Genomic DNA, 18,732 nt, shown 5'->3' on the forward strand with positions numbered 1-18,732 from the left:
CAAATGCACTTTTAGGGGAAGCAGTATTTTTCAAAGGATAAGTGTTTTTTTTTACAGATGCAAACCTTTATTTCATGTTTCTCTCTTACATACTGTCAGGACATTTCTTTCCCACAAGCAGTTCTACACAGAAACCACCCAAAAACAATGTCGTAGACCGCATACTGTATTACAAGATCAAAGAATGAATCAGTGTTCAGTCTTTTTACCACATTGTAAATTGTTGTGAAGTGTTTGTAGAAAGGAATCAAATTACAGAGAGGCGGGACTACCAGGAATACAGTGTGGCACCTGGCCAACTACTTTCAGTTAGGCAGGCAGACACAAGGTCCAGTGAGAGTAACAGAATCAAAGTCTTAATCGTTTTAGAGAATTCACACTGGATTCTTGTCACAACCTTTTATTGGAAAAAAAACAAATCAAATCTTGCAATACTAGGAAATAGAATTCCTGAAGTGCTCGTTTGGGTCAATTCCTGTACTGGAAGTTATGTTTGTACAGCTAAAAGATTATTCTGAGTGGGAGGGTTATTTTAAGGTTTTAGGTCCAGACCAGGTCATCTCAATATAATACACATATATAAGACTTTGCTGCTTTTACCAGAAGCTAATTATGAGCATAAAATAGCAAACACTTGATTTGTGTCTCAGAAGAGTGCTGGAGGGATGCCGCTCCCAAAGAGAAGACTCCAGGAAGCTGGGATTTTCCATTTGTTGGGCTTTTGGCTCTGAAATGTGACACAGGCAAAACCTTAATTAGAAAGTTCTAATCTTAAATCACATGTTACAGTATATAGTGAGTTCTGAATCAAACGTGTTGTCCATTATGACAGAATACTTTTCTAAAGCAAGTATTAAGTCTCTGCAGGTTTATTTTCTTATGTATTAAATAGCATTAGTGGCTCTCTAACCCAACTGTGTAAGCAAGTGTGTCACTTACAGGATCGTCCAGCAGGTGAAGCCAGTCGTTGAGGTGGTTTACAAGCGTGAAGGCGTCTGGGATGTTGTCGCCTTCTGAACAGAAGAGCAGCAGCACAGCCAGCGGGACGTCCTCTGCACAGCTGAACATCCAGCACACGAGATCAGACAATAAAAAACACCTTGATCAAAACTTACTACTGGCATGTTGCAGTGTGCTGAATTTAAAACATTGTTGTAGAGTTGTAAAGTGTGCTTTGATATTATGATACTAAAGATTGGGGCTACCAATTACTGATTATTTTTAATATCAATTAATCTGCTGATAATTTTTCAATATAATTTAATCTGCTGACCATTTTTCAACTGTTTAGTCAATGAAACGACAACATTAAAAAATAAATGGCCGTCACAACTTCCCAGAGTCAAACGTGACATGTGACACGTGTTCAAATGTCTTGATTTGTTTGTTCCAAATACCCAAAAATATTTAGTTTACAATGAACTATGACAAAGAAAATATTAGAATATTGGAATTTCACTGAACTTTCACCATTTCTGCTTATGAAATGACTGAAACGATTAATCGATTCTCAAATTAGTTGAGCAGGAGGGCAACTTTTTCATAACGATGACTTAGCATCTTGTAATTATGAGACAAAAATAAAGATGTGGTTAACAGTCATCACATGTTCACATCATATGTTGCTTGCTACACCCACACACCCACAGCTGGTGTGCAACTCCGTTTAATTAGTAAATTAATGCTCACAATGCTGCATAACCAGCTCAACGGTCACAACGACTTACTTAAGTTTAAATGGTAACAATTACAACAAAAGGGCATTGTTGCTGTTCTTACTTCTTAAACTTAGGTAACTAAAAAGTCATTAGAACTTCTAAAATAAGCCTCACCATTTAACCCAGTTACAGCTCTCTCTCTCTCTCTCTCTCTCTCTCTCTCTCTCTCTCTCTCTCTCTCTCTCTCTCTCTCTCTCTCTCTCTCTCTCTCTCTCTACCTGTCTGTGTAGAGTCCTTTAGTTATGCCTCCTCCAGGAACGTAGAGGCGAGGCTCTGCGTTGGCGTCCGATAGTCCCGGGTACGCCGACACCTGCTCCATCTCCTTCCAGCCAAGCTCCTTCAACACGTCCGCGCTCACCTTCAGCAGAGAAGGAGTCACCAGGTACCTCAAAGGAGTGCTGACGTGGAAACAAATGTGTTAACCGATAGCAAAGGCAAAGAAATGCAGTGATGACGAGAAGTGTGTAGTTAGGTACCCTTGCATCTGCTGGTCGTCCCTCTGGTAGGCCTGACTGCTGGACAGAACGACAGTCCTGGAGAACCCGCTGGCTTTGATCCACGAGACGAGCAGCTGACGGAACTTTTTAGATTTTGACTGCAATTAAAACAAAAAATTTGAGCTGCCAATACAATAAGATAGAAAGTTAGATCAAAATGAAACGTTATTGTCGAAGTGACAGAAATTCTCCTCTAACAAGAGTCATCAACAAACAAATAATGCACAAAACACGTTTGAAAACACACACACACACACACACCGATGGGAAAAAACTGTTAAAACAATTGTTAATGTTTTAATTAACTGTTAATTCTGGGCCCATGGAAACAAACTATATTCTTATGGAAGATAAAGGTGTAGTTCATGCTCTCTTAAAACATATCTCAGCTAAAAAGAAACTTGATAATACAATTAAAAAGGAAGGCCTCAAATTCAAAAAACACTCATTTGGCTCATAAAGAAATTAAGAATCAACTCATGCTGATGCAACAGACGAGTTTTACCTGGATAACTGGCGCCCTGATTTGAAGAACTGCCATCTTCAGTTCTGATGCTGTGTAAACTGAGAAAATTATGACAGATTATTTGTGGATTAAATCTTTGAATGTGTTGGATTTCTTTTCAGTTCACAGCTGATGACCTATCTCACAATTTATTCACTGTGTGCCGAGTCCCTGTTTTCGTTTTTTTTTTTTAAACCGTTATAAACACTGAATAAAGCAGTTTCATGTAAAATGTCAGTGTTTCTCTGCTACCAAGATGTAACAAGTGTATTGTAAAAATGTGGCTTGAAACTGGACAAAAAACAAAATTTCTGAAAGCTTCTGGCAGACGAGCGCAACGCTGACACACGCACAGGCTATACGTCACCATTACAGGCGACCAAATGAAATGCACCGTTACCTTGGTTAAAATGACAGATTTATCTAGGTTTCAAAATTGTTAGAACCATTTAGGATAATGTAAGTACACAACACAGTAAAATGTAAAAAAATATATTTTTATGCAGAAATGTTATTATACATTTAACAATAATAACGTCTTAGTACAAACCATACTTTCACAGGAAAATAAAGTTAGTATTAGTTAGCAGAATTTAACTGTACATACTACACAGGTGAATTGTGCACATTTACTGCGATGGTACCTTCTGCAGGAGTGTGCAGCTCCTCAGTGTCTTCTTTGCGGGTGGAGTACGGGTTGTTTCCAGTCATGGGGATGAGACAGTCTGTGTGTATGTAGCCCACTCTGGTCATGTTGAGAGTGGACACAATGAGGTCCACAGCCAGCTGGCCCACATTACCAACCGCCACTGCTGGCTGGGGGGAAGATTAAACAAAAAATAATAGCAATTAGCAATTATTTTTGATATCCTATTAATTGTTTTATTCTTTTTTCGTGCAAAAATGCAGCTGCATTTCATGGTTCCAGCTTCTGATTTGTGACGATTTGCTGCTTTTCTTGTCTTAAATGACAGTTAACTGAATTATTTTTATGCCTGAACCAAAAACTCCAGACTCTGGGTGATGGACATTTGTTACTATTTACTGACGTTATACAAACCAAAGAATTAATCAAATAATTGAGAAAATAATCAGTTGATTCAAATATAAATAATAATCAATGATGAAAAGCAGCCCTATACAAAATAATTAAAGGTAAATACACAAGTATTAATAATAATAATAATAATAATAATAATATTAATAATAATAATAATAATAATAATAATAATAATAATAATAATGATATGCCTTTTGATACAATAAAAGTCACAGTACTTTTACTTTTGATACGCTCGTACTTTCACTTTTACTATGCAGGACATTTATTTGTAATCGAATATTTTAACTCTGTGATATATAAAGAAGACTTTTTTCGCCAGGAAAGAAAATATTAGTATAATAAAGATAGGCTATATATAATAGCCTATAGCATAATGATAAACTTTCTCAAAATAATTTCAAAATACCAAGAAACTTATTTTTACGTTTTAGGATTAACGTTATAGGATCTTTAGTTGTATCACGCGGAAATGTGTTTCTAATGCTTTAGTAAAGGATCTAAATACTTCCTGGACCGATGCGCAGCTCTGATTCTGGGATATTTATCTACATGAAGTTGCTCACCAGGACGAGGGTGAAATCTTTGAAGGAGGGCGGTGAGTTTTGTGAAGAGATAAACATGGTGCCGTTTATCAGAGCTTAACATATACTGATTAAATAGATTAAAATGTAATTATATTATCTGAAATGATATTCTCCCGGCAGTTTTCACTTCTATTTTCATGCCTGCTTGTGAGGACCTTCTTGCGCGGCGTCGATTGTTGATGATGACGGTTTTAGGAGCTACTGGAAATGCCTGAATGAAATGTCGCGGTGAAGTTTTATTTTGGAAAACATATTTAGTAAATGTCTCTACCGGCTGTTAATATCTTGTTTATCGATCTAGGCTCCTCCTTTAGGATATATATTTGAAATAGTGTTCATATTATAATAAGGCATATTAACGGTCATACTGCAGCTCAGCAAAGATTTCGAGCGTAGTAGAGATCTGCAACTCCTAGTAAAATCTTAAACACAACATTAATATATATACTACTACTACTACTACTACTACTACTACTACTACTACTACTACTACTACTACTACTACTACTACTACTCCTAAAATAATAATACATATAATAATAAAAAATGTATATATATTTTTTTAAGCAATGTCAAATTCAATTCAGACATAAAAAGCCAAAACTATATAAATACTATGAAATAATAGCTAAAATGTCAATTTTGAGATTAAAGTAATCGTAAAATCAAAGGAAATCAACAATTATGTAATAACACATGCTATATTAATAAGAGTTATTACCTCTGCAAATAATCAACAAAGATGAGTTAACCTGATTTAATATTTCTTCTATGGTATTTCTATAGCTCTGGTATGTCTCGTTTGGAGATTCCTTTTAGATATTTAAAACAATATTTATGTCTGTTTGTAAATTGGTGTCAAGCATATACAGCTGTCTTTAATTTCATTGTTAGGTCGGTTCCTTTTACAAGCCGTCATGTTTTTTTTTCATCCCACCTGTGCATTTTCTATGTTATTGTATTTATTTTTATTTTTATATTTATTTTATTTTTATTATATGCACAAATACAGAACTATAAAGTGTAGTGCCAATACTATTAATATATTTTAATATATTAGATTAAAACCTCATAACTCTTAATGGCAGCATGTTTATTTTAACTCTGCATTAGTTTTACATCGAAGACTCACCTGTTTCCTCAGTTTTAGTCGCTTCCTCAAGTCAAAGGATCATGGAAGTAATGAAGGTCAAGAGTGCAAGGTGCAAACATTGAGGTAGCTTTATAAAAAGAAATGTGTAGGTGTTGCAACATGTACGTAAACTTTATATTTTAATGTAACAATCATTCATGTTCATCACAGTAATAATGGCAGAACAGAACAATCAAACAGGTAAAAACTAAAGTCTCCTTAAATATATACTTCAACTTGCAATAGGAAAACACTTCTAAATACAGACAGTCATTTTGGTTTGACTTCATTGGGAATCGATTGGCCTTTCAGTGCAGCCACAGCATTTTCTACCATCCTCTGCACCATCTTTCTTGTTGTCGTGTAAGTGTTGGTGCCGACGTGGGGGGTGATCAGCACATTAGGAAGGCTAAGGAGAGGATGATCCCTGAAAACAAGATGAAGATGAGGAGTTTTTAGGAGCCAGCAAGGAGTTGGTCGAGTGTTGGTAAATGTCAAATTCTGCTCCCTTTCACTATTATTAGTTAGCTGCCTGCTACAGCTGGAAACATGGTTGAGTAGAGCGAGGTTGCGGGCCAGAAAACCAAAACAATGAGCTAAAAGACGCTAAAAAACAATCACACAGCTGTACAGAGCTACAGAGTAATAATTCTCTATATCATATGATTCATAAAAAATACTGCCTAGTGAAGCTTTAAAGGGAAATAGACGTAATAATAATTTATGTATGTAGTAGAAATACATTGACCTGAAAATGAAAACAATGTGTATGAATGTGTATGAATACTAGCTTTACTAGAATACTGGCTGAATACTTGATCTATATTAAAATAATTGGGTTAGGGCTGGCTGCATGAGATAATGTTGTTGAATATCCTGATATTACTTGCGATAAATTCACAGATGTTAAAGTGCTCAGTTCTGCTTTTCTGCTGCTTTCAGTTTTTACTGCTAAAATACAATAAATTGCTTGTAAAATAAAATCTTAAAAAGGAAGGAAATTTGTCCCGACAAATTGAACAGTGAACTGAACACAAAAGGCACCAATAAAATAAAATAAAAAGGAAATTGACCTTTTAAAGTGCAGCTTTCCACTGAGTCTCGCTTTTAACATACTCAAATAATCCCTGAGTGCAATATCACAGTCTTTCTTGATGGGTTTATTGCACATGATAAAATCGCGTTGATGATTAAAAAAGCAATATATTGTGCAGCCCTAAATTTACTTTTATGCTGATGTCCCTGAAAACATTTTGTGTCAGTAAATACTGTGATCTATTGATGTGACAAGGATTATTTTTGTACAGTTAAAGGGAGACTTTTTAACTTTTGCTGGGAATTGACTCAGTCATGTCAAGTACACAGAAATGTTTATCCAAAGCAAGATCGAGTAGCAAAACTCCTTCGTATATTGAACTGAGCAAGAGTGTGTGTTGTACAACATTCAATTCAAAGAGGAAGAATGTTCTTTTTTCGTAGCTATATAATCTCATGAACTGTGGTTAAAGAGTGTGGTGAGACCTTGGTAACGGTTCAGGGTGAGTGACGTCTAACGCCGCCGCACGAATTGTTCCCGACTGCAGAGCTTTGACGAGAGCGTCCTGGTCCACAACCAGACCTGAGGCAGGAACAGTGCAACATCAGGTTACACATCAGGGTTTCAGAATGACTTCACAGTAACGTTTGTAATTCTTTAACAAAGATTAGTGAAGTCTGGGAACACATTATCATCACCTCTGCTGATGTTGACCAGAGTTGCTGTGGGTTTCATGAGGGACAGCTCTCTGTGGCCGATCAGGCTGGTGGTTTCAGGGGTCAGGTTGACCGCCAGCACGACAAAGTCCGACTCTTTCAGCAGGTCGCCCATGTTCTCACGGTAACACGCACCCACCGCCTGCTCATCTTCCACTCTAATGAACGGCACAGAGAAGAGATGAAGCTGACTATCAGCATTGTCTAGTTTATTCATTGCTTTAAAGTATCTGGTTATAGGGTGAGTGAAGAAGTTTATGTATAACAGGTATAGTTTAAGGATTTTTTATATGATTATAATAATAATAATAATAATAATAATAATAATAATAATAATAATAATAATAATAATAATAAGTAATAAAACAATAATTATTTATAGTGTAGTTTCTTTTCATACAAGAGATGCAGCTTGAAGTTCTTTACAAAATAAAATGCAAATTCAACACATTTAAACAAAGGCAAATAGACAATAAAATGAGGCGATAAAAAGACAGTAGATACTAAAATACAAAGTAAAACAGAGACCATTAGTAATGATAATAATAATTAATAAAGAAAATAATAAGAATACATTCATTATAAGTATTTAAGTAAATAAATAGGTTTTCAGCTGTTGTTTAAAAATGTTCAGAGTCTGCGTCTCTAATAGTTCTTGGTAGAGTATTTCAAAATTATTATGCTTGTATTTGCCATAAATTAGTCTTGAAATGAAATGCATTGACTAACAAATTTCTAAATTAACCAAATTAACTATTTTGTCATTAACCTTATACCTCCGGTTCCTGTTATGATACAGGATCTTCATGTCAAATCCTTTGCCTCTTTGAGCGATTTTGCAGCCAATGTGTCCCATTCCAATAATCCCCAGAGTCGACCCTGAGACTTCAACTCCCATCAGGTATTGTGGTATATGGGTGGTGTTGGGGTCAACAGCTATTTGGTGACCTACAGAAAAACAGGACATTTCCTCAGATAAGCTGAAGGTTGTTGTTTTTATTCACCAATAACACATTGAGGAGTCTGCTTAAAAATGTTAATGTATCTCACTTTGAACAACACTTTATTAGGGCCATTGTAGGTAAAACATTTCAGAGATTAAAGTTGTAAGGTTACAAGAAAAAAATTACAAATTAGCAAAAAGATTAGATTAAAGTAAGAAATTAACAAGAATAGACTCAGAAAGATTGTGTGATTTTCCCTCGCTTCACTTTGCAAGGTTGGATCAACTTCACACCACAGACTCGACCAGTAAAGAGGGAATGTTAGCATCTGTGTGTAATAGTTCCTGATGCACAAAAGCTATCAACTCATCCAAATCAGTATGTTGTTTTCTTCTGAAAAGGCACAATTCACGACCTTCTGCAACTAACAAGTTATGAGCACTTTATGTTTAAGTTTTTGAGTGGAAAAAGCCGAAAGTTTTAGTTACATATTATAAGGATTCAGTAAACCTTTGACCTCATAGAGATTGTAAAGCCTGAGAAAATTAATGATTTATGATTTTGGTCTTGACTCACCTTCAACAATCTTGCGTGCAGATGCCAGAAGCAGACCCATCGCTATATCTGCAGTGGCATCGCTCACCACCCCCGGCGTGTTGGTCACCTTCACTCCCAGACTGGTGATGTATGGCACGTCCAGGTGGTCGATGCCCACTCCTCCGTTGGCGACCACCTTCAGCGAGGGAAGCGAGCTGAGCAGCGAAGGCTCGGCTGCGGGGAGGGTGTTCCACATAAGCATGGCCTGGATTTTAGGACCATGCAGTGGAGGGTTTTGAAGGAAGTCTTTGTAACAGATGATTTGGAAGTGTTGTTTCATTATGTCAGTGACCTCTTCGATGTAGCCTTGTTCGCCCACCTCTGAGATCAGAGCCCATGGCTTGTTGTCCTCCATCACCTGACGGGATGAAACAAGTTAAAACACAGTTTGACAACCACATAAACACTTTGGTTCATTTCCCGCCAAAGAGGGGACCGAGGTGGAGTATATGGTGTCTGAAACTGCCCGGGTCCCCAGACCCTCAGGGGCCAAAAGGCTCCATTTGATTGTTAGCACTGTTTGCACTAAAAACACATTATAAACTGGAGAAATACAGAAGATTTAAATCAACAGTTTGGGAAATATGCTTACAAGTACATTTACTAAAGTATTACTTTTACTACTACTTACTACTTTTACTTTATTGATTGATTTGTTGTTACACCAGTTTCCAAGATGGATTCCTCAAGCTACTCAAATCCCTGTCATGAATGATACATTATTATTAGTTATTATTAATAATAACTAGTGGCACATTAAAAGGTCACGTATGATTAATGAGAAAGTTAGTAGAAACATGGTAATTTGGCAAAAATTGGTAATGGACAGGGCAGCACTCACAAGAGATCCTTGTTCGTGTTGGTTTCCTTCTGAACCAGGAAGAACTACTTAGGATATGTGGAGGATTTCAAAATAAGAGCTTTTGTTTTTTCAAGACTACCATTACTATTACTCAATGTCCTGTGCCTTCAAGTTTTGTCTACTGCAATAACAACAACAACTACAACAACAACAACAACAACAACAACAACAACAACAACATAATAATAATAATGATTTATTTAAAAATAAAATATTTTTTAGGATATGATGACATTGACAGCCACAGAAAAGCCTTTTTGAAGAAACATTATGTTCAGTGTGAAAGTAAAAGATTTTTGTTTTTGGAATAATCTTAAAATAAGTCAATGTTGGTTTTAGTATTGAAGATTATATCAAATAATACAAACTGTAGTGCAGATTCAGATCAATAATAGTGTGGCAGGCAATTTTCACTCAGAATAACACATTAAACTCATAAATTAAATGCATCAGTGGCCTCAGAGCAGAGCTCCAGCCTGACATTAAACTTAATTAGCACTCAAATCTGAGAGTGAGTCACCAAACCTACACACACACACACACACACACACACACACACACACACACACACACACACACACACACCACACACACACACACACACACACACACACACACACACAGTTTACTTTGCTCCTTATACTGACAGAAATAAAAACAGATGGGAACTAGGAACATTGTAGAACAAAATGCCAAACACAATAATATTGGTAACATTGCAGAAACAGAGACTGATGTCCATAAACTTGTTGCCCCTGTGAATGCTGGGATACCCTCTCATATGATGTTCGGGAGGGTCAGCAACACCATCCTGGTTAACCTTTGTGTTTAACGTATAAATTGATTTTCACAATTATGGTCAAACTAAACAGAAGAGTGTAACGGTTGAGACCAGTGGACTTTGACCCAAACTTAATGTTAGGCATTTGTAAATAATCTTAGAAAAAGGCCACTGTTAGATTAAATATTGCTCCTCTACTAATTTAGTATTTATTTCATGCTTATTGTTTAATTTTAACAGGCCCCATTGCTCTTGATGAGGAAATTAAGACTAGATTTTAGGTTATGTTTTTTAATTGTCCCTCTTGTATGAAGCTAAGATGGTTCTGGACCAGAAAACTATTATTTCTGCTGCTCAAGGAGGAAGTCCGCAGACCTTTATGCAGATGAGACAAATTAAGTATCGTTGCAATATTTTCTGGTGTGAGAGAAGATATAATTTGACACAGAAATCATAAAACATATGTCTCATTCAATGTAATGTAGTAAGGTAAATAATGTTAACTTGAAGATAGTTTATTGGTTGAATGTACCAATTACCTATTGATTTAAACCAGAACATTTTTATTTATGAATCATACAATGGGTACAGCGTATAGGTGTGTGTTCCATGCATTTCTTTGGCAGTCATAAGTCATAATGACTTACTGCATATCAATGCACAGATTGATTTCAGTTTTAGTGAAGATATAATGAAATTACATCAACGTGTTGTTTGTCAATGTAGGTAACAGTTAGATGGACTAAAGTATCGCAGTATTAGAGTAAAGTGTGCAGCCAATATGTTTTGTTAAAAATGTGAAGTGTGTCAAGCCCAATCTGAGATAATCCTGATAACATCACTATGACATTTTATTTATTTATTTTTCACAGTAAAAAAAAAAGCAGCAGAAACACGACAACAAAAGAAAAGAAGCAAGCAACTTGAGGTTTATAGAAGGAATCTCACCACAAAAGGCATTATAAGCTAATACAAAATGCTTGTAATCAGAACAAATAAAGAAACAAGCAAGCATAGAATCAAAAAGCAAACATAAATTAATCATAAAATAAAATAAATAAAAGGATGTAGTGAGAGTATGTTTGCTTATGTGTGTGAGTGTGTGTGTGTGTGTGTGCATGTAAAAGTGTTCATTGAACTCCTTACAATTCAGAGTGAGAGAGGTGTGTCAATTATAGTCAGATATGAACAGTTAGGAATAGTTTGGTTCATCACGCAGGATCTGAGCATATATTTGAAATTCTTTATCATCATTCGGGGTATTTCCTCAGACATTAGAAAGCTCCATGCGGAGCTCATGATGCAACTGTTTTCACAGGCTGAGTACTTCTACTCATGACATGCAAACTGATAACGGTCATGATTGGCGGAGTGTCCCTTTAATTTGTATTTGGTTGCACTGAACTGACCAAGTTGAATTAAATATTTTAAATAACTGCACCCAACCCTGTCTTCTTACCCCCCACCAAAAATAATCTCACTATAAGCACGAAGACAATGACATCTGATAATAACTAAACTGTAAATTACAAATGAAAATACCTTTTTGTGTTGCAGTACAGATCTGTGCATGTTTGTCACTTTAAGAAGCCGGGACGCTTGTGCTGGACCCCACAGTCTCCTTACACAGAGACTTTGCATTCTGGCAAAGTTAATGATATTGTCAAGATAGAGTTTTATAATGTTGCACAGCATTAATGACTCACCCTCAAGATTTTAACATAAAACTGAGGGAAGCAAAGTGTTTACTCTACAAGTCTATAAGTGCCATATGTATGAAAATGTGCATGCAGTAAAAGTGTAGGTCAAAGTGCTATGAATTATTAACTTGTGGGTCAACTAAACAATCTCAAAATAAGCACATGAGTGCTCAGAAAGAAAATGCATCAAATGATCCAAAACATATTTGATGTATGTAGTAAAATGTTTTATAAGGAATCAAAATTTCACTTCATGTTAGTTCAGTTCTCACCTTCAGCTGGGGCTTGAGGAGTTAAAACCCTGCTGTTTCCTGACTCTCAGTTCTAAAGAGTAGAAACTGAGGGTTAAGAGGAAGGGGGTGCAGGAAGAAATTTAGCTGGTCTTTGATATTATCCAACCACCCATTTGCTCCAGATAAAGATCAGTTTGAACTCGTAAAACTTGAGAAGCTAATCTGAAAGCAGCTCAGAGGGCCGTCTACACCCGGTGGCATAGAGAGGAGAGGAAGGGAGGAATTCATTAAGCACAGTGACCAGACAGGCAAGAGCTTCAGGGTGGTGAATGCTCAACACTGAGCACAGCGACCTATGGTCAGAAATCTTCTTCAGCACGCTTAAAGATACAGTACACAAAAAAAAATGTTCTCCAGTCACTTCTCCTTTTGTATCTGCTTGTTAGTATTATCCTCAGAGGGCAAGTTAAGCAACCATAGCAGCAAATAATAATTGGAAGAGCAGAATATAAAAGAAAGAGTAAAGTAAATGTAATTTATTGAGTTCATGCAAACTGGCAGTTAATCAATTGAATTACTTAATTTATGACAAAAAGAATGAATTATAGCATCAACACAGTGTGGGAAATGTATAATATAATATTAGATGTTTACAAAAATCTATTAATCACATGATAAATATTTACAAATTATAACAATAAGAAAACGTTAGGTGTATGAGACATGATAATGACATTCAGATATGCAAAGTATGTGTAAATTCAAATGAATAAGTACCATAAAAAGTAATAAAAGTAAATGTTTTGTTGACCCTTTTTTTGCATTAATGACACAACTGCTTCTTGTGTTTGCCTTTACCATCCAGCTCACCGAGCCACAGTGCAGCAAAAAGTTGCTCAACCACAAGTAAAAAAGTGGGTTATCTTTATTTATAGGCCTACAGCACTTTTTAAACCAGTAGTTACAAAGTGCTCAACAGAAGGAGGGAACACAAAGACATAAGAAACCACCAAATGGTAAAAGGCAGCATCCAGTATGTGGGGTCGGTGTGCAGGCTGCAGCTGTAAAAAAACTCTTTAATGCCACTTATATAAGAACCTTTGAACCTATATAACCTACATTAGGTCACAAATGCGAATTGAACATGTAACCACTAGGTGGCAGTAATACATTAACCTGTATCTGTGTGGCAGTGCGGTGACTTGGAAGTGTTGAAAGCTGCTGCTCAGGCTGTTACAGCCCACACAACCTGCCTGCACTTATGCTGCTTTTCTTGTGTGGGATGAATGACCTCAACCATCTTGAGTTTTTCCCATTTACACTAACATAGCAGACGAATCAGCAGGCAACAGCAATATGTATGTTCCCAACCTTTTTGGCTTGTAATCTATTTCTTGTGACCTATTTAAGTGTAGAAATATGTGCAGGTTATGGCCTAAGTGAGTTCATATTGTTGCATTAGAAGGGTTTTTAAAGGTCTAATTTGGTAAAAAAAAAAAAAAAAACAGAACAAGGAAATGGATCATATTACTCCTGTATTAGCTGCTCTGCACTGGCTCCCGGTAAAATACAGAATAGAATTCAAAATCCTTCTCCTGACTTACAAAGCAATTAATGGTCAGGCTCCAGCATATCTTAAAGATCTCATAGTACCTTATAAACCAACTAGAGCATTGCGCTCCCAGACTGCAGGGTTACTTGTGGTTCCTAGAGTCTCTAAGAGTACAATGGGAGCCAGAGCCTTCAGCCATCATGCTCCTCTCCAGTGGAACCAGCTTCCAGTTTGTGTTCGGGAGGCAGACACACTCTCCACATTTAAGAGCAGGCTAAAGACTTTCCTTTTTGATAAAGCTTATAGTTAGGGCTGGCTCAGGTTTGCCCTGGATCAGCCCCTAGTTATGCTGCTATAGGCTTAGACTGCTGGGGGACACCTCCCTACTCTCCTTCTCTTCCTCTCTCCTCTCCTCCCCTCCCTCTCTTCTTCTCCCTCTCTATCTGTATGCATTTATGTAAATGTATGTTACTAACTCATCATCCGGGGCATCATCCCCGGAGTGTCTGTCTCTCATGTGGCAGGTTGCCACTGATAAAGTTTACGTCAGGATCATGAATCGTGGCTGCCCCTGCTGACCTGGTCCTGCTGGACACCGGGAAGCCTTATTGACATTTTCCTGGATTCATCCATACTTTCTCTTTTTTTTCAACACAACATAATTTCTGTCAAATGTTGTATTTGTACTATGTTGTTTATCCTGTACACACGACATCTATTGCACGTCTGTCCTGTCCTGGGAGAGGGATCCCTCCTCAGTTGCTCTCCCTGAGGTTTCTTCCATTGTTCCCCCTTTAATTTTGGGGTTTCTTTTAGGAAGTTTTTCCTTGTGCGATGCGAGGGTCTAAGGACAGAGGGTGTTGTAACCTGTACAGTCTGTAAAGCACACTGAGACAAATGTATAATTTGTGATATTGGGCTATACAAATAAATTTGATTTGATTTGATTTGATGAGGAACCTGAAATCAAAGCAGCTAATTAAGCCATCATTAATTTCATTATTTAAACCTGTGTTGTTTCTATGTTTTCTTGTGACAGGTTTAAATGTCTTCTGTGAAAGAGCAGTAAACAATACATAAATATAGCCTTATAACACTGTTATTAGCTGTTTTGAAATAACTCATTTTGAACTTTCTATTTATTATTTTGTCTTAAAAACTACATTCACATTGTGATTTACTGAAAGCATTTGAGTTAGTTGTTTGAACCTTTAAGATTCTCATAAATCTTTAACTTTATCATAAACCTTTTAGTAGACACAGAACATTTGTTGAGCATGCTTTTCTTTCAGTTGCATGCATTCACACCTGAAATCTGTTATTACGTCTTTTCTAACTGTATTTCTCAATGACCTGACTCACTGTTGCTCTGTGAGGTTTTCTGTGAGGTTTTCACACAAATGATCCGTAAATACAAGCAGATGAGAGATTCTACACAGTCACAAGGTCACAGGCAAGGCCCTGTGTACAAGACAGCTGCAGATCAGCAGCTTACCTTGCTTTTCACGGGTATGTAATCTCACCACCTGAATTTAAAGTATCTTCTCCTCCCTGCAGCTCCTCATCTCTCCCTCTGTCTTTTCACTCCCCCCCTCCTCCACCCCTGTGTCGGTCGCTCCTCTTTACCTCCTGCCGTCAGGCCTTTGGCACTGTCCCAAACTTTCACCTCTTCTATCTATACTGGCCAGGAGTCATTAAAGCTTTCATCAAGCCAGTTTAGATCTCCAGACAGGCTCCGCTTCGATCTGCCACCACGTCCGAAAGCAGGTGCACCTTTTAGTAAAGTGCTGACTCACTAAGAGGACACGACAATTATATCCCTGGTTCATCACACAGCATATTGGATATTGTTGACGACGCTCTTCTATGATCAATAGGCAAACACAGAAGTATGATCCATGTCACATCAGGAGGTTTTTTGTATTTTGAGGATCACACATTTAATCTTTCAATACCACCCCTCCCGATGAACACTTTATATCATATCTCAGTATGACAGAATTAATAGTGTTGCATGTCATGATATCGGGTGAGCACTAATACCTGTGATGTCACAGCTGTCACGACACAGCACAGAGGGACTTGCTGACATGAGTCAGCGGCCTCATCCTTACTCAGCTTATTGCTGATGCAAAGCTTTTTGAAGTCAAGGTGTAGTTGATTTCTTCCCTCTGCCTCCTGTGAGCAGTTAAAAATAGTAAAAAACCTGACTTTGTAGGATTTATAAATGGTGTCAGTGCTGTGGTGTCATTTCTGCTTTCTTGTATTTTCTGGCAGAAGTAAATTGCAGTGAAACAAGACAGGGAAAGTGCTCTATATATAACTCCTTACTGTCACGTCCAGAGAATAAAAGTGATCTGTAAAGAGTGATGCAGGTAAATACTGGTAATACTTACCAACAATTAACTTGTTAAATTGAACTAGAAACAGAGTCCTGTTTGATGCCTTGTGTGAGGTGCTTGCATTTATCATTTTGGAAATGTAATTTAAGTTGCATTTTACTTATTTTGTGGGGGCATTTTAGCTTCTTTTGCAGATGTTGCTACAAACCTGCATGGTCACAAGTCTTTTTAAATCAAAAGCTGACATTTCTCCAAGCATTAGACCCTGGTACCATTATACAGTGATGGGAGAAGTATTGAGATCTTTTAATTAAGTTAAATAATAGCTAACAATAGTATAATTATAGTACATATGACTCTTAAAGTATCCAAAGTAAAACAAGTGTGAGTCTAATGAAGACATGATCATCTGATTTGACCATTTTACAGTATTGCATGTGTAATTACAGTGAAGTTGAATTAGCATGTGTGTATATTTGGGTTTGTCCATTTAACTCTCATTAAACTCTCCAGACATCAGCCTTTTCTGTTAGCATCACAAATATAATGGGAATGGTTGTGCTGTCTTGTGAAAAAAGTGCCTTCATTTCCTTCACTGTTTTGCTGTTTGTGCTAACACTTCATGTCGAAATCCTGCTGAACTTGTTAGCAGACATCTCCAGGTCATTGTTCTTCTGACCACTATTAGATCCTGTGCCAAGTAAAAATGTGCATGTGTTCAGTAACTCTGGTTTTCCCCAAAGGGTTTTTCCTCCTGGGATGTTCCTGCACAAGTTCAGTTCAGAGGATTTCCCCTCCCACAGGTGCTGTTTTCCTGCAGGAATACAAGAGAGTTCACACCCGTGTCTCCCTAACGATTCTGAAGAAGCTCAACACGCAGCCTTTGGCATGTTCTGGTTGAGAATAAATTCACCTGCTGGGTAATCCAGTCAGCCTGAGCATTAGCCTGCTGCTCATGACGCACAGATCGACTCAGTAGACCCGTCCTTGTTCTCTTTTACTGCTGGATGATCACCTGCTCCAGTGACACATGCTTTGTCTTTGTGGGGACACTAAACATCTATAACCGCTCTTACAGCAGATCATAATATCATCAGTGATGGACAATAACAGTACTCGCATACTGTACTGAAAGCTAGGATGTATTTTAGAAGCATTGTTGTTGTAATTGTTGAAATTCCCTTTACATCCCAACAGCAATCAATAAATCAAATGCTTTTCCAAAAAAAAAAAAACGGCATCTTTGGCTGTCACAGGACTGTAATAAGTATGTCTAATCATGATCGGACGGCCTACCTGTCTACCTACCTGTCTACCTACCTGCGTGCACTCTGCCCGTGCACTGATTGCGCGTCACCTGAGTCTTCCACAAGCTGCTAGCTTGACAGCTGTGAGTCCTAACAATAGACATGTTTGTTGTTTACGTTCATTATGATAATTTGGGGGGAGTGGCTTTGGAGAAAGGCCTGAAGGTACTAGGCTGTCAGTGTCGCCAATTTGGCAACTTTCTTGCTAGATTTAGCAACTTGTGGAGCTTGTGCTGCTACCTACTGTCATTGGAAAAGAGTTGGCAACATTAGGCTGGCTTTCGGTTGTTTTAAAAATATAGCTTACACTTGCTGGCTTCTCCAATGTTACCTATCTAAGCTTTAAGTACAATTTTGAGGTAGGCCTACTTTCCTTTCCTGCTACCTTATAGGCCTATTTCTACACCACTACATCTCAAATTAGTTGATAACTCAATTTATTTTGAAGAATCAGATTTTAGATTAATAGTACAAATTAAGATAAAATCGTTTAAAAACTTGTTTTAAATGCACAAGCTACCCATATAGCAATAGATAAGTTCCTGCTTAATCAGCTGCAACATTAAAGTGATGAACACTTTACTTTTTGTACTATTGTATTGTAAGTATATTCGATGCTAATACCTCACCACTGAATTTCACATATTGATCAGTAATTTTGCAGTGTCAGTAGAAACTTGAAAATGAGAATAGTAACAGAAACGGCAACAAATTCATTATGACCCAGTCTTCTACCTCTTGTGGAAAACTTTTTTCTAACTTTCAGACACCTTTCCTCAATAAGATCACATTAATCAGCCAAAGGATGGCTGCCAGGTAGCTTAGCTCACCTCGAAACCTAACTTTGGCCACACTCCTCAGCGGGCTCAGAGCAGCACAAGGTTAACTCTGTGCGGTTAGATAACAGATAATCAGTGAGAAGAAGTGTCTGGTTCTTTACCGTGCAGCTCAGTAGCTTCTCCAGCCAGCACCAGCTACTTAGCCTCGTCCCTAAAGCCGTGGTTACCTAATGACAGAGCCCTGATAGAGCCATGGGCCTGCTGATTTAGAAGGTGGCTCTCACCAGTTAAAAGCCTCTTGGCTTTTGAGCTGTGGCACCAGGCCTCACTGGTATATGTGTGTGTGTATGTGCGTGTGCGTGTGCGTGTGCGTGTGCGTGCGTG

At 37.5% G+C, this 18,732-nt stretch overlaps 2 protein-coding genes across 4 annotated transcripts; both read right to left on the bottom strand.

The window, feature by feature from the left end:
* Window positions 1-384: 384 nt before the first annotated feature.
* psmg2 (proteasome (prosome, macropain) assembly chaperone 2) lies at window positions 385-4,536 on the bottom strand. Its single transcript, XM_029443287.1, has 7 exons — window positions 4,347-4,536; window positions 3,365-3,536; window positions 2,721-2,779; window positions 2,195-2,313; window positions 1,937-2,116; window positions 940-1,060; window positions 385-727 (listed from the first exon to the last, which is right to left on the bottom strand). Exons 1-7 carry the CDS (start codon window positions 4,401-4,403, stop codon window positions 647-649), a joined length of 789 nt encoding a protein of 262 aa, XP_029299147.1. The 5' UTR covers window positions 4,404-4,536; the 3' UTR covers window positions 385-646.
* Window positions 4,537-5,622: 1,086 nt separating this feature from the next.
* On the bottom strand, window positions 5,623-12,599 carry LOC115015787 (probable 2-ketogluconate reductase). 3 transcript variants are annotated; one of them, XM_029443349.1, is made up of 6 exons: window positions 12,408-12,599; window positions 8,772-9,150; window positions 8,028-8,199; window positions 7,234-7,409; window positions 7,021-7,117; window positions 5,623-5,926 (listed from the first exon to the last, which is right to left on the bottom strand). In XM_029443349.1, exons 2-6 carry the CDS (start codon window positions 9,145-9,147, stop codon window positions 5,770-5,772), a joined length of 978 nt encoding a protein of 325 aa, XP_029299209.1. In that variant the 5' UTR covers window positions 9,148-9,150; window positions 12,408-12,599; the 3' UTR covers window positions 5,623-5,769. The 3 variants fall into 3 exon arrangements, with proteins under 3 accessions (XP_029299209.1, XP_029299208.1, XP_029299210.1); XM_029443348.1 differs by lacking the exon at window positions 12,408-12,599 and adding an exon at window positions 9,634-9,665; XM_029443350.1 differs by lacking the exon at window positions 12,408-12,599 and adding an exon at window positions 9,424-9,526.
* Between the last annotated feature and the right edge of the window lie 6,133 nt (window positions 12,600-18,732).

The sequence above is a fragment of the Cottoperca gobio genome, chromosome 11 (genome assembly GCF_900634415.1).
Source record: "Cottoperca gobio chromosome 11, fCotGob3.1, whole genome shotgun sequence".
NCBI lineage: Eukaryota > Metazoa > Chordata > Actinopteri > Perciformes > Bovichtidae > Cottoperca > Cottoperca gobio.